Source organism: Opisthorchis viverrini (assembly GCF_000715545.1).
Source record: "Opisthorchis viverrini unplaced genomic scaffold opera_v5_4, whole genome shotgun sequence".
NCBI lineage: Eukaryota > Metazoa > Platyhelminthes > Trematoda > Opisthorchiida > Opisthorchiidae > Opisthorchis > Opisthorchis viverrini.
Window position 1 is genome coordinate 4,295,152 of NW_008751660.1, and position 11,980 is coordinate 4,307,131.

Consider the following 11,980-nt stretch of genomic DNA (forward strand, 5'->3'; position numbering starts at 1 on the left):
CGGCTAGGTTTGTATGTCCACCAATCATTTACTAAGTAGTCCATAGTCTCAGACCGACTTTATCACCGGCATCATTCTGTCTCATGGCCTGAAAGATTCTCTTTGGAGCCACATTTTTGTCGATCATACTGCGTAATTATTGCTTTTCAATAATTCACCTTACTGGTTTTGGGGTGATTTTGTGGCCAGATACTTAGACTAAGTGTAAACAGGTAAGAGGAATTATCCGAATGAGATGGGAGATCTGATGGGAAAAAACCTCGTGTATTTTAAGCGACCGCAAAAGACAACATGAGAACTAATGGCTTTGAAAAGTTAACGTCAAGGTATTTTTTCGGGGCATTCAAAAGCCCTCCACGGATCAGTTCAACATTACATTCAATCGGAGTCTTCATCAAGACTCAGTCCATACAGTCATTTAGAGTACCAATGGATTGGGCAACACGAGTAACTACGTTATCAGTTCCACATCCATTTACGGTATGTTCCTAAACACTGAAGTCTACTTAGTTGGTGTGATGAAATAACTTATGTTAACTTACAGTGAACTCTTTTAGTTTGATGGGCTTATCACAGTGTGTCTGAAGGACCGATATCCAAAAGTAAAAGTCTCTTGGTAGGAGATGAAGATGACGAATTAAAAGAACGAGGAGTTTACGGTTCAAAGTCATGTACCAATGTGTAACTCAGTCCCTATTCCCTATCGGAAGATGTCCGCCTACGTGATTATTTTGGTAAACAGTGGAGCTTCCTTAAGCAGTGACCATAATTTCTGCCATCGCCGCCTACATTTTGGGATTTTGATCACTTTTACATTCCTCAATAACAAACAATCTTGGAAGCCCATTTTAAAGATTATGATAAAACTGTTTTGTGAAGTTCCGAGTGCACTACTTATTCCAAAATAAAAAATCGTATGATTTTGCCGTGAAAAAGTAGTCGCGTCTTCTTCGAAGGTGGACGAAGTTTTACTTGTTTTGTTGTCACCTCGATGTATACAAATGTTCCAAACAACGCTGTGGAAGTAGAGAAGTGGCTGCTACTGGTAAACACAACGCTGAAAGGAGGAAGGCAGCTCTCCGTAAATGAGAGCATCAAAAGCATCAAAATATGCTCAAACCTCGTTCACTTTCTTTTCGAATGAGTTATGTACTTTCAAGAAGCTCTGACGATGAGATCCATGACATTCCCTATGTTGGTTAATGTGCATATGGGAGACTGTGAACAGAAAACTCTGGCTGGATTTGCGTACCCACTGGTGCGCAGAAGCTGGTTCGGTCTTAAAATTATCACCAGCACATTCAAAGCAGTGTATTTTGTATAGTTCCAGCACAGTCTAGTAGAGTAAGAGTACTGTGAACAGAAGAGGTTGACTGAACAATAACACAGACTAAAGTAAAAAGAGACTTGAAGCTAGTGTATACCAAATCGGTTTGACTAGTTGGCAACTAAGACGGCTTTCGGCCTTACACTCAGGTGCGGATTGGAACAGCAGGCTCTCTCACAAAAGGAAGAAATCTGAAGTCATTAGAAGGGTTAACATTAGGGTAGCATTCTGGAAGGAAGAATTTTTACCTTCACTACTGATACTATTGAAGGATAGACTGCCGGGTGATAGGACTAGTAACTGTATATACAAAATAAAGTGTAGCAACTGCACAAAGGCTTTCATGAGTCAAATAGCCAGGAGGTTGCACACAAAAGTCGGTGGGCATAAGTGGTGCATAAACAAACCACTAGGAAACATAGGTAAATATAAGGCGGCAGCTGAAGTCCCGGCAATGGCGGGTCCTGCATCAACGTTGAGCAGAATAGATTGGGAAAGTGTGAGTGTTTTGAGACAAGGACTAAGATTCACATCACAGCGACAGGTATAGAACGGTCAAGCATGGAAAGAGTGTTCTTAGATCAGTCGAGATAACAAGAGCAGATTTGCGGTTTGGGATCCAAAGTACAAAAGCCCAAGCGGAGTAAAATCTACCTAATCCCCTCAGCCCTGGTCCACTTGTCCTAGGACTCTCAAAACACCGACCAAAATAGTCTGTGAACAACTCCCTAGAGAAATATTCCAACAAGGTTCTCTTGACCGTAAAGTAAGGCCCCAAATTCTGATTCAAGTCGGTGACCACCTCCCAACCAATCTATCTTAGCTGATAGTCACCCACACTAGCCAACAAACAAGAACTTTGGACTGCCGTTCAGCAGTGGACAAGTCGGCTAGTCGTAAGAAGTCCTAGTGATCATTCCTCTGACTGTTTTGAAGCTTTGTCAACCCTATAACCGATCCACTTGTTTTGTTGAAGCTTTGGTATCAAAAGCGAAACGTTGCCCAACAATTAATTCACTGGTTGTTTACTATATCTCTGAAACAATAATTTTTCACTCGGTTTCTTACATCTTCCCATTGATTGCTTCACTATCGCTCTTTTACTGTGTAGCATGATCGTTTTACTACGGTACTGGCTTATAACATCGGAATGTTGAATCACCACTGCACGTGTCAGAATGATTCAAAGCATCCGGAGAACCCACGACGCCTGACTTCAATCTGGAAGCATTTGCAAGTGAGCATTTGGGAATAGAGTGAGCAGTTTACCTTGAGACATTCGAACGTGCCTAATTTGTGCTTATATTCCCACTTTAATGCAAGTCATACGAACTGTTGACTGAATTAACTTGCTAGCACCTTGTTCCCACGACAGTGACTCAAGCATGCTGTTGACGCACACCATTAAGTTGATACTTGTTAACCACTACTGGTTTTGGCGCATTCATAGGCAGTAGACTTTAAGACCGAATACTTCTCTTTTTACCCACCAGCAGGAAAGGTTTAGCGTGGGAATCATTCATGAAATCAGAAGATTTTGAGCATAAATTTGTTTACACTAACAACAAACCAGCAGCTTTTGATAGGAAAACGTGAACTCCTAAGTCTTAGGGCGTCAACACTAACCTTTTGGGTACATATTAATTCAAGAATAATATGATAAAGAATGTAAAATGCTGTCACCGCGCATCAAAGCTCTTCACGCCCGCATAATGAATTGTACTTTGCGAGGCTACATTTCAGCAAGGGACCAAATTTCTGGAGCATGCTCCTCTCCACGATTTCTCGTGTAGCCAGATAAACTTCTCAGTTTCGTTTTCTCAGCCACATCTGTGTATACTTACCTTTACACGATGTTGTTTTGCACCGACTATCCTAATCGCTGCGGCTTGTGTCAGTTTCTGTCGACCAAAGTGAGACAGGCTGTTTTATCTTCCGAGCCAAGCTGTTAAGCCGCCATTTATTCACTCTTCTCTGGTGACAAGTATTTTCCTCACTCCTGCCTAGCTCTGATAGACATTTGGCTTAGTGATCAGGGGTAGGTAGATATTGGGCATTTTGTCAATCACTTGTCTTGTGCAGCCGCACTCCTTCTCTGTCGTGACCTCGAGAAAGCCAGCTGTAGCCAATCGTCTTATGGGGTCGATCTTGCCATCTGCATTCTACACAAACGTTGTTGCTAAACTGACAGGTGTAACTGTGTTTTCCGGGATCATTCTTGACCGCGTAGAAGATCTAGTCAAATGTTTAGTGAAGAGGTGGTCAGTCTGAAATTTATTTGAAGCAAACTAGTAGGATGGTTAAATGGTGCTCTGGTTTTTAAACACCAATCAAAAATTAAGTTTGCAGGCTGGTTTGTAACAAAGATGAAGTTTCCACTCATACCCTGTTAAATTCCGTTTCCATGTTGATTATAATACATGGCGTACTGTTACGACCGCTGGTCTCATTGAGGTGTGAATTTTTATCCCGAAAATCTTGCATTCCACTGACTTCCACATGCTGTTTAGGTTCCATAAATAGCTGCTCGTTGGTGCAGTCTTGTGTGCGATAAATTTAGTTGTCATTTTCGTCCCTGTCTTTTAGTATGAGTGTTCTACAGCGGTTTGCATGCCGCGGTCCGCTTCTCTCTTCTGTGCGTGTGTTCCAGTCTCATAGCAACACCAGCCACAGTTGGGCACTAGTTGACGCTGCCTCGTCTGTCCGTTTAACGTTTTTCACAGCCATTGCCTGTGTGTCCACCAATCCCGATCCGATTGCATTATGCCCGGAAGTTAAAAATAGTTTCATCACCAGACCGACAGTCGTGAAACAACATCATGCGTGTTTGTGAATGCCTGTTCCTGGCCACGCGGACCTACGCGACCCCGGTGGAATACTCTATTTTTAGTTGAGCTGGTAGATAACCCCATCCAATTGGAGGAAGGGATTTGCATTGTCAAGTATTTCCCGTCCATCCATTCATTCAACCCAAACAGTCTAGCTAAGGACAGCTGTCGATTTTCTCGTGGCTAAAAATAGGCACTGCGTTCTTTCCCTCACTGGTGTCGGCACACCCGAACATATGGCTGATGTGCCACCACACAACAACGCACATACATGTCTATACGATTAAGTAGGTCCCGAGACCAACCACAAGTATTCGGGTATGGAATGTTCAGAGCCTTGCAAGAGTAGCGCGAATTTCAGACGGTTGTCTCCGCTATTTTCCCACTCACTATAATTGTGAGAAGTATCAACCCTCAGTTTCTCCTTAGAATTTCACTCTTACTTTGTTGTGAGTACAAAAATGGACCGTTTGTCGTCTAAATCTTTATACGGTTGCCAATTTTTTCCTAGACCCATTTCAGCCTTACATTGCTTCCGATTGGTGAAAACCGATTATGTATAAGATAAAGTATAGTTTAATAAGACAGGTAGAATATGTATTCACTGTAGTTTGCATTCGGCTAGAGTAGTCATTAAATGCCGTTGGAAATCAAACAGGCGTATGATTATGGCTAAAACACGACACGAGAACGTTCGTTCAATTCGTTTTACGTAATCTTACTAATGATCTGCATTTAACTGCTAGCACTCAGCTACTAGCTAAGAGGTTTGTATCATTCGGGTTTGACCTCCTCATAAGGAAGCGGAAGCTGCTTCACGGTAATTAGCTTTTAAGCATAGGTTGGCCTTGTCCAACCTTAATTCGCATAGTATAAAATCGTGATACTGGACAGGAGACTGCTGCAGAATATTTTGTGTAGTCCAAGCCTGAATGTCAAAGGCGTACTGATGAAGCAATTACATTGGGAGTAGCGAGTGGAGTTCTATTATAAGTTTCGTAAGGCCGCATTACCGAAGGAAGGAATGTCTCTGTTAGTTCTGCCAGGAATGCTTCAATGCCTGCCCTGGTGGGAAATATAAAATTTTCCGGTAGTTCTGCTGCGTAGATATGGAAGCCTCTCAGCTTCTCCCTGAAGACGCTTGATTGCTTGGAAAGTACAATGGCTGATGTGCCACCACACAACAACGCACATACATGTCTATACGATTAAGTAGGTCCCGAGACCAACCACAAGTATTCGGGTATGGAATGTTCAGAGCCTTGCAAGAGTAGCGCGAATTTCAGACGGTTGTCTCCGCTATTTTCCCACTCACTATAATTGTGAGAAGTATCAACCCTCAGTTTCTCCTTAGAATTTCACTCTTACTTTGTTGTGAGTACAAAAATGGACCGTTTGTCGTCTAAATCTTTATACGGTTGCCAATTTTTTCCTAGACCCATTTCAGCCTTACATTGCTTCCGATTGGTGAAAACCGATTATGTATAAGATAAAGTATAGTTTAATAAGACAGGTAGAATATGTATTCACTGTAGTTTGCATTCGGCTAGAGTAGTCATTAAATGCCGTTGGAAATCAGACAGGCGTATGATTATGGCTAAAACACGACACGAGAACGTTCGTTCAATTCGTTTTACGTAATCTTACTAATGATCTGCATTTAACTGCTAGCACTCAGCTACTAGCTAAGAGGTTTGTATCATTCGGGTTTGACCTCCTCATAAGGAAGCGGAAGCTGCTTCACGGTAATTAGCTTTTAAGCATAGGTTGGCCTTGTCCAACCTTAATTCGCATAGTATAAAATCGTGATACTGGACAGGAGACTGTTGCAGAATATTTTGTGTAGTCCAAGCCTGAATGTCAAAGGCGTACTGATGAAGCAATTACATTGGGAGTAGCGAGTGGAGTTCTATTATAAGTTTCGTAAGGCCGCATTACCGAAGGAAGGAATGTCTCTGTTAGTTCTGCCAGGAATGCTTCAATGCCTGCCCTGGTGGGAAATATAAAATTTTCCGGTAGTTCTGCTGCGTAGATATGGAAGCCTCTCAGCTTCTCCCTGAAGACGCTTCATTGCTTTGGAAAGTACATACAACCACAAAATAAGGTTTTCTTTCGTTATCAGAGGTTTTTTTACACTTTTCATTCCTCACAGGCCAGCGGATTGGCTTCAAAGTGCCACCACCAACCTGGACGTCGTGCAACTCTAAGAGAATTGCAGTGGGCACATCACGACATTTACACCATTCTTTTTGGCAGTGATCCTGCTAATCGATGTCGTATTGCGCCGTCATTACTGGCCACCGTACGTTTGTGTCGCCTGGACTGTGGAGGGGTCGGCGTAGATTCGGATACGACATGGAACACGGCCGGACAGACAGCCCACGCAGCTAGGCTTGCCGCCGGATGTGTAATTGATTTGGCTTGTCGCGTTCTGGCTGGCCAGTGTCCAAATGGTTTTGCATTGGTTCGACCACCTGGACATCACGCTGAACCGGGTCAAGCAATGGGTTTTTGTTATTTCAATTCAGTAGCAATTGCTGCCCGACAGGCTCAATACTTCCATCCTTCACCAATTTCTGCAGACGTTGAGGCACTCAAACGCTTCGGAATCCACTCGGATATACCTATCCAACCAAGCACAACTTCATTACAAGCTAGGCGAGTTCTCATTGTTGACTGGGATATACATCATGGAAATGGTACCCAAACAGTGTTCTATTCCGATCCGTCCGTTCTCTACATTTCACTTCACCGATACGACGGCGGTGGCTTTTTTCCCGGTACAGGTGCTCCTGAGGAGATAGGCAGTGGTCCAGGAATAGGCTATACTATCAATATTGCCTGGCCAACTGGAGTGGTGATGGCTGATGCAGAGTACCTGGCCGCATTTAGACTTATTGTTCTCCCAGTAGCCTTAGAATTTCAACCGGATTTAGTCATTGTTTCAGCCGGTTTTGATGCAGCACCTGGACATCCAGCTAGCCTTGGTGGATATAACGTAAGCCCTGCAGCATTTGGCTGGATGACAAGGCTGTTGTGCAACCAGAAGATAGCCAGAGCACGCATTGTGTTGGCTCTGGAAGGAGGTTATGAGTTAAATAGTCTATGTGAATGTACCGAGGCATGTGTTCGGTCACTCTTAATGTCGACCTACGAACAGCGAACCAGCTCAGAGGACTGTGACTTCAAACCGGAATTATTCGCACTTCCTGAATCTGAGCTAAAACGCATTCCTCACCCCGATGCCATAGACTGCCTCATACACTTAGCACATCTGCACTCAACCTATTGGAACTGTTTCTCACGAGACATTGACTTTGATGAAGCCTCCTTACCGGCCAGCAGTTGGCTACCTTTCCAGACGGATGATTTCAAATATACCGAGAATCGGTTGAAAAAACATTTTGAAAAGCTATCGATGGCAACTGCTGAAGAGCGCCGAGCACGAACTATAACAAAACAGAATCAGTTAGATGAAGATGACTTCATGTTCTGCTCGCAGCAACAGAATGAGGTACCAATCAATTTGACCTTACGGCCAGCTATAACGACGGAAAATATACTAACGTGTGTGCCAAAAATGAGTTAGATTGTCTATCCAGTCATTTTGATGTATTCATCAAGAGACTTATCTTCGCAACCGAATGTAACAGATGCCCCTACTCGCTTACTGTATTCAAGAGTGAAATCACAACACGAGATAAACAGTACATGGTACAACAATACGAAACAGACTGGTCGTTTCATATTCACAATTCTATAGTACACACCCGGCGTTTTGTGAGTCGACTTGTACAAATCAACCCAACCTCGGTTTAATGTGCCACATATCCTTTGTGTTTTTGGTCACTCATTTTCGTTCTCGGTGCACATTCCAATATGTAATTTCCCGTTGGATTTGTTGAACAAATCTTTCAACCCGGTGTGTAACCGTACACAAGATGGTCCGCAGAGACCATTCAACTAGGTATCCTTGATTTCTGCCGTGTGAGACGAACTGTCACATGTGTCTGTGTGCATATTCCCAACAGCCTATTTCTTTACTTGATCAACATGGAACTTGCAGAGAGACTCCCGGACATGTTTCCAGCATTTTCAGCAGCAGAGTCTGTCACAATAGCACTACGGCTTTATACGTGGTCCCATCCGTGTATAATTAATATATGTACATCATATCCACAGCCCTTTCAAATGCACTCATCAGTGTTTTGTCCACTGACGTCAGTATAGTGATGTTTCACTCCCTGTTTCCTTTTTCACCGCTGTCAAGTTGTGCCTCTACTCACTGAGTGTATTTTGTGCATGCATATAATTTTATCTATGTGTTCACTTGCCCACTTTTCTAGGTTCCGAGGGAAAAATTTAGTCAAGATTATTCTCTGACGTCGGAAACGTGGTATCTGATAACTTGCCGCAAAAGTTCAAGCATTAAAACGGAGTTCGGAATGCCGGATAAATGGAAAAATCTTGTCTCATTTTACGAAAGAGCAGGCATATTACTACAAACTGGCCATAATTAGAGTTTCAGGAAGTTCTGATTCCCCCCTGAGTAAGAAATCTGGGGATCGCGAGTGAGTCCATGTATCGAAGTAGACTATCACTCCATGGATCAAGTGATATCTGAGTGAGGGTTATTCAGCAATCTACTGGGTGTTGTAAGGAGACAACTTTAACAGTAATGACTAGTTGCGTGTTATTCTCCCGTAGTTAATAACTACTACGCCAACATGTTAATGTTAGTGAACTATTTTTCGTACTAAAGGCATACACAATTCGTAAAAGATCGCTTTGCACTTGTACGCCGATAACTATTGCATTGACACATCGAGGAGTCCGAGGAATTTCAGTGGACATTATTCAGACTATGCCAGCGGAATCTCACCACGACGAATATTCACCATTTGAAACTGCTTCATAACACACCGGAAAAATCACTGCTCTCAAGATAAACAGTAATTCAGGTGTGACTTACGTAGGTCCTACGGTTCAGCGCTTGTAAAAAGGGAATGGAGAACAACGCAAGAAGTGGCTTGTTCTCGGAGATAGACTAAAAGATCATGGTTACAATTTGGTTTATCTAGTTGATACATGCAAGTCGTTCATTGAAGCATGGGATTTTGGATCGCGCTCCAAGTACCAAGAACTCGATCCAACGCAGTCATATTATTTAATCTTTTGACTGCCTCTACCGTTGTCGCCTGGTTTATCACACCGAGACATAAGACGAAAACAAAACACACACGAAAACACGAAAACCAGACCCTCCAACTGAAATGGCCTAGTTTTCACCTCTGGCCTGACAGGAGAGCTCACAGTAGACCATATTTTCCATGTGACCCAGAGTAAATCTACTGCAGTCACCCACAACACGAATGACTGAGAACAGTTTGAGAACAAGTTTTCCAGTCTGACCCTGTGTTATACTCCGATACAGTAGAATTTCAGTGGTGCACCTAAAACGAGTCTCAGTACAGAAAAGATCTTAAGTTCAAGTAAATCATGATGTCGTGATTGGCCGTTTGTTTGCACCCGGGGCCAATAACCCGCCATCTGTTCACCTTCCCTTGCCTACAGCATGCATTTGTATCGGTGAATCCTTTCATGAAATAATTCTGTTTAGGCCACTTTTAACGGTTACTTATTTTTCGTCTTTACCCATTGAGTAATTGTGCTTGCAGCTCCCCCAATACTGACATGACAGGGCGCTATGATGAGTTGTTTATTTGGTCTCAGCAGACATGCAACTATTGGTCGTTGTTGGCATGTCATTTGTGTTAACATAGCCTCAAACAACATTGGGCACTGATTTCACACTCCATTTAAATAAACCCGCGTGAATTTAGGGAACAGTATATGTGATTGCTCTCAATTAAAATGAGTACACGTGAAGGATAGTCTCTGGTATCATAGATGGTCGTTGGTTGGTTCGCAGAGTTGGGCAAACCTTTCATCACCAATTGGTAGGACATCGTCAATGTGTTGTTGGAGTGCGTAGTGGGGCGTAGCAATAGGTCGATCGATCGTGCGTTGAGTAGTGTTGCGTGTGTCAATATACATGCTGCTGGCAGGGGCTGACATTCGCCCAAGATTGGTTCTTCAGTCAGGTGGCTTCCTTGGTTAGTCCGTTACCTGTGTTCTGAAAGGTCGATGAACATGTGACCTCTGAACATGTCCTTCCCTGCTCTCGCACTCTAGTCAGTGCTGGAGTGACCCCTGTTCTTGACCTTCCTGGGTTCCTGTTTGTGACTTTTGTTGATCTAACCCCAAACACCTTCACGTTTCTCAGTTTGAGTATCCCGGTTGGTATATTGGTCTTCTGCACGTAGTGCTGCGTAAATTGGATCTAGTTCAGTGTGTCGGTTGATCGAATCCGTTGTGGAGTGCCATGTCTTCAGAAACTCATTTCCATATTTCGTATCTACGTGTGACAAGAGTTTTACGATTTTCAGATTAAGTTTATGGCCTTATTTGTCTTCATGTGTGTATATCAAGGATCGGGATAATGTCTCCTGATGGCTGAGTGCGTTCTTTTACTTATGCGCATAATTTCCTCCCAGTGTATCCAACGTAGAACTTGTTGCATTTGTTGTGATTAATTCGATATAGCATGCTACTTCTCCTGGTTTTGTCTTGGTTGGCGGTAAATTGGCTGCCGGTTCATGGGTCACGCGGGTTACTTTTGAAATAATAATCTGGTTATAAGATCAGATATATTCTTGATGTAAGGTGGAACTACCTGTATGATCGCCTGTTCCTGCTTTTGCTGCCGCTGAGATATCTTCTGAATGATTCTATCAATAAAACTCCTTGGATATCCATTGTTCCGGAATGCTCAAGCTGGATGGGTTGCTTCATTCTTTCTTAGTTCGGTGGTGCTGCAATGCTTCTCCACTCTCTTGAACAGGGTTTGAGTGCAGCTTTTCTTGTGGTTGGCTGATGGTTATCGTATTTCAGCAGTTGATCCGTATCTGTCTCTTTACGAAATACACAGGTTTCAAAAGTTCCATCCACCTTTCTGTTCACTAAGAGCCCCAGAATGGTGGTCGGGTGTTCCTCTCCAATTCAATTGTAAATTTGATGTCTTCGAGCGTTGCATTGAGCAGTTCACGTGCATTGTGTACTGAATCTCGTTTCGTTGTTAAAAATGAGCTGTCTACTTAGCGTATCCACAGCTTCGTGACAAATTTTCAACTCAATCATTTGCGTAGATGAAAAACGGCTGTCGTTCCATTGTTAAATAGACGCGGGGCTTGTGAAGCTCGTTTCATTGAATGCAAGAATCGGAAATAAGTTTTGAGAGGATGGGATGGGAGGAGATCAGGAGAGTGGAATAAAAGAGAATCCGAAGCCAGATTCTCTGGATACCCAGGTAAATAGGCACTTGGAAGAACAGGTCCGAGGGCAACATCATGTTTGTGTGACTGAGAACTAAGATGAACACACCCAGGTAAAATTCCGGAAGAGTGGTTGGAAGTTTCGAAGCATATATTATCCAGCGGTGCGGTTAGTGCAAACACAAGTAGGAAATACGTGGATTGCAACTAGTGTAAACTGATCTACTGCCATATTTATTTCTTCCGAATTGGACCTTCTTTCAATAACTTTACCACTGGGTTGAGGACCGCAGAATCTTGGACGCTTCGAGTTTATTTTTCCACAAAAAAGAACCACTTTTGTCATTAATAGGAAATGTGTATACTATCTGTTCAGTTGTCCGTTCGACTGTAATGAAGTACAGTGTTCAAAAACTAAGTTCAGTTCTGCCGGTGACGCGCAGTCCAGGATCTTGACAGCGCCTACCGACGTTGACAACTAGGCTGTACAA

At 43.0% G+C, this 11,980-nt stretch overlaps 1 protein-coding gene across 1 annotated transcript in view; it reads left to right on the forward strand.

The window, feature by feature from the left end:
• The window catches only part of T265_00467 (hypothetical protein), a gene marked incomplete at both ends in the record, with an annotated part of 33,837 nt that extends 25,375 nt beyond the window's left edge, over positions 1–8,462 (forward strand). Inside the window, one exon of the mRNA XM_009164240.1 lies at positions 6,308–8,462. Coding sequence (XP_009162504.1) covers positions 6,308–7,744 — 1,437 coding nt within the window. The remainder of the gene's footprint in view (positions 1–6,307) is intronic.
• Positions 8,463–11,980: the final 3,518 nt, after the last annotated feature.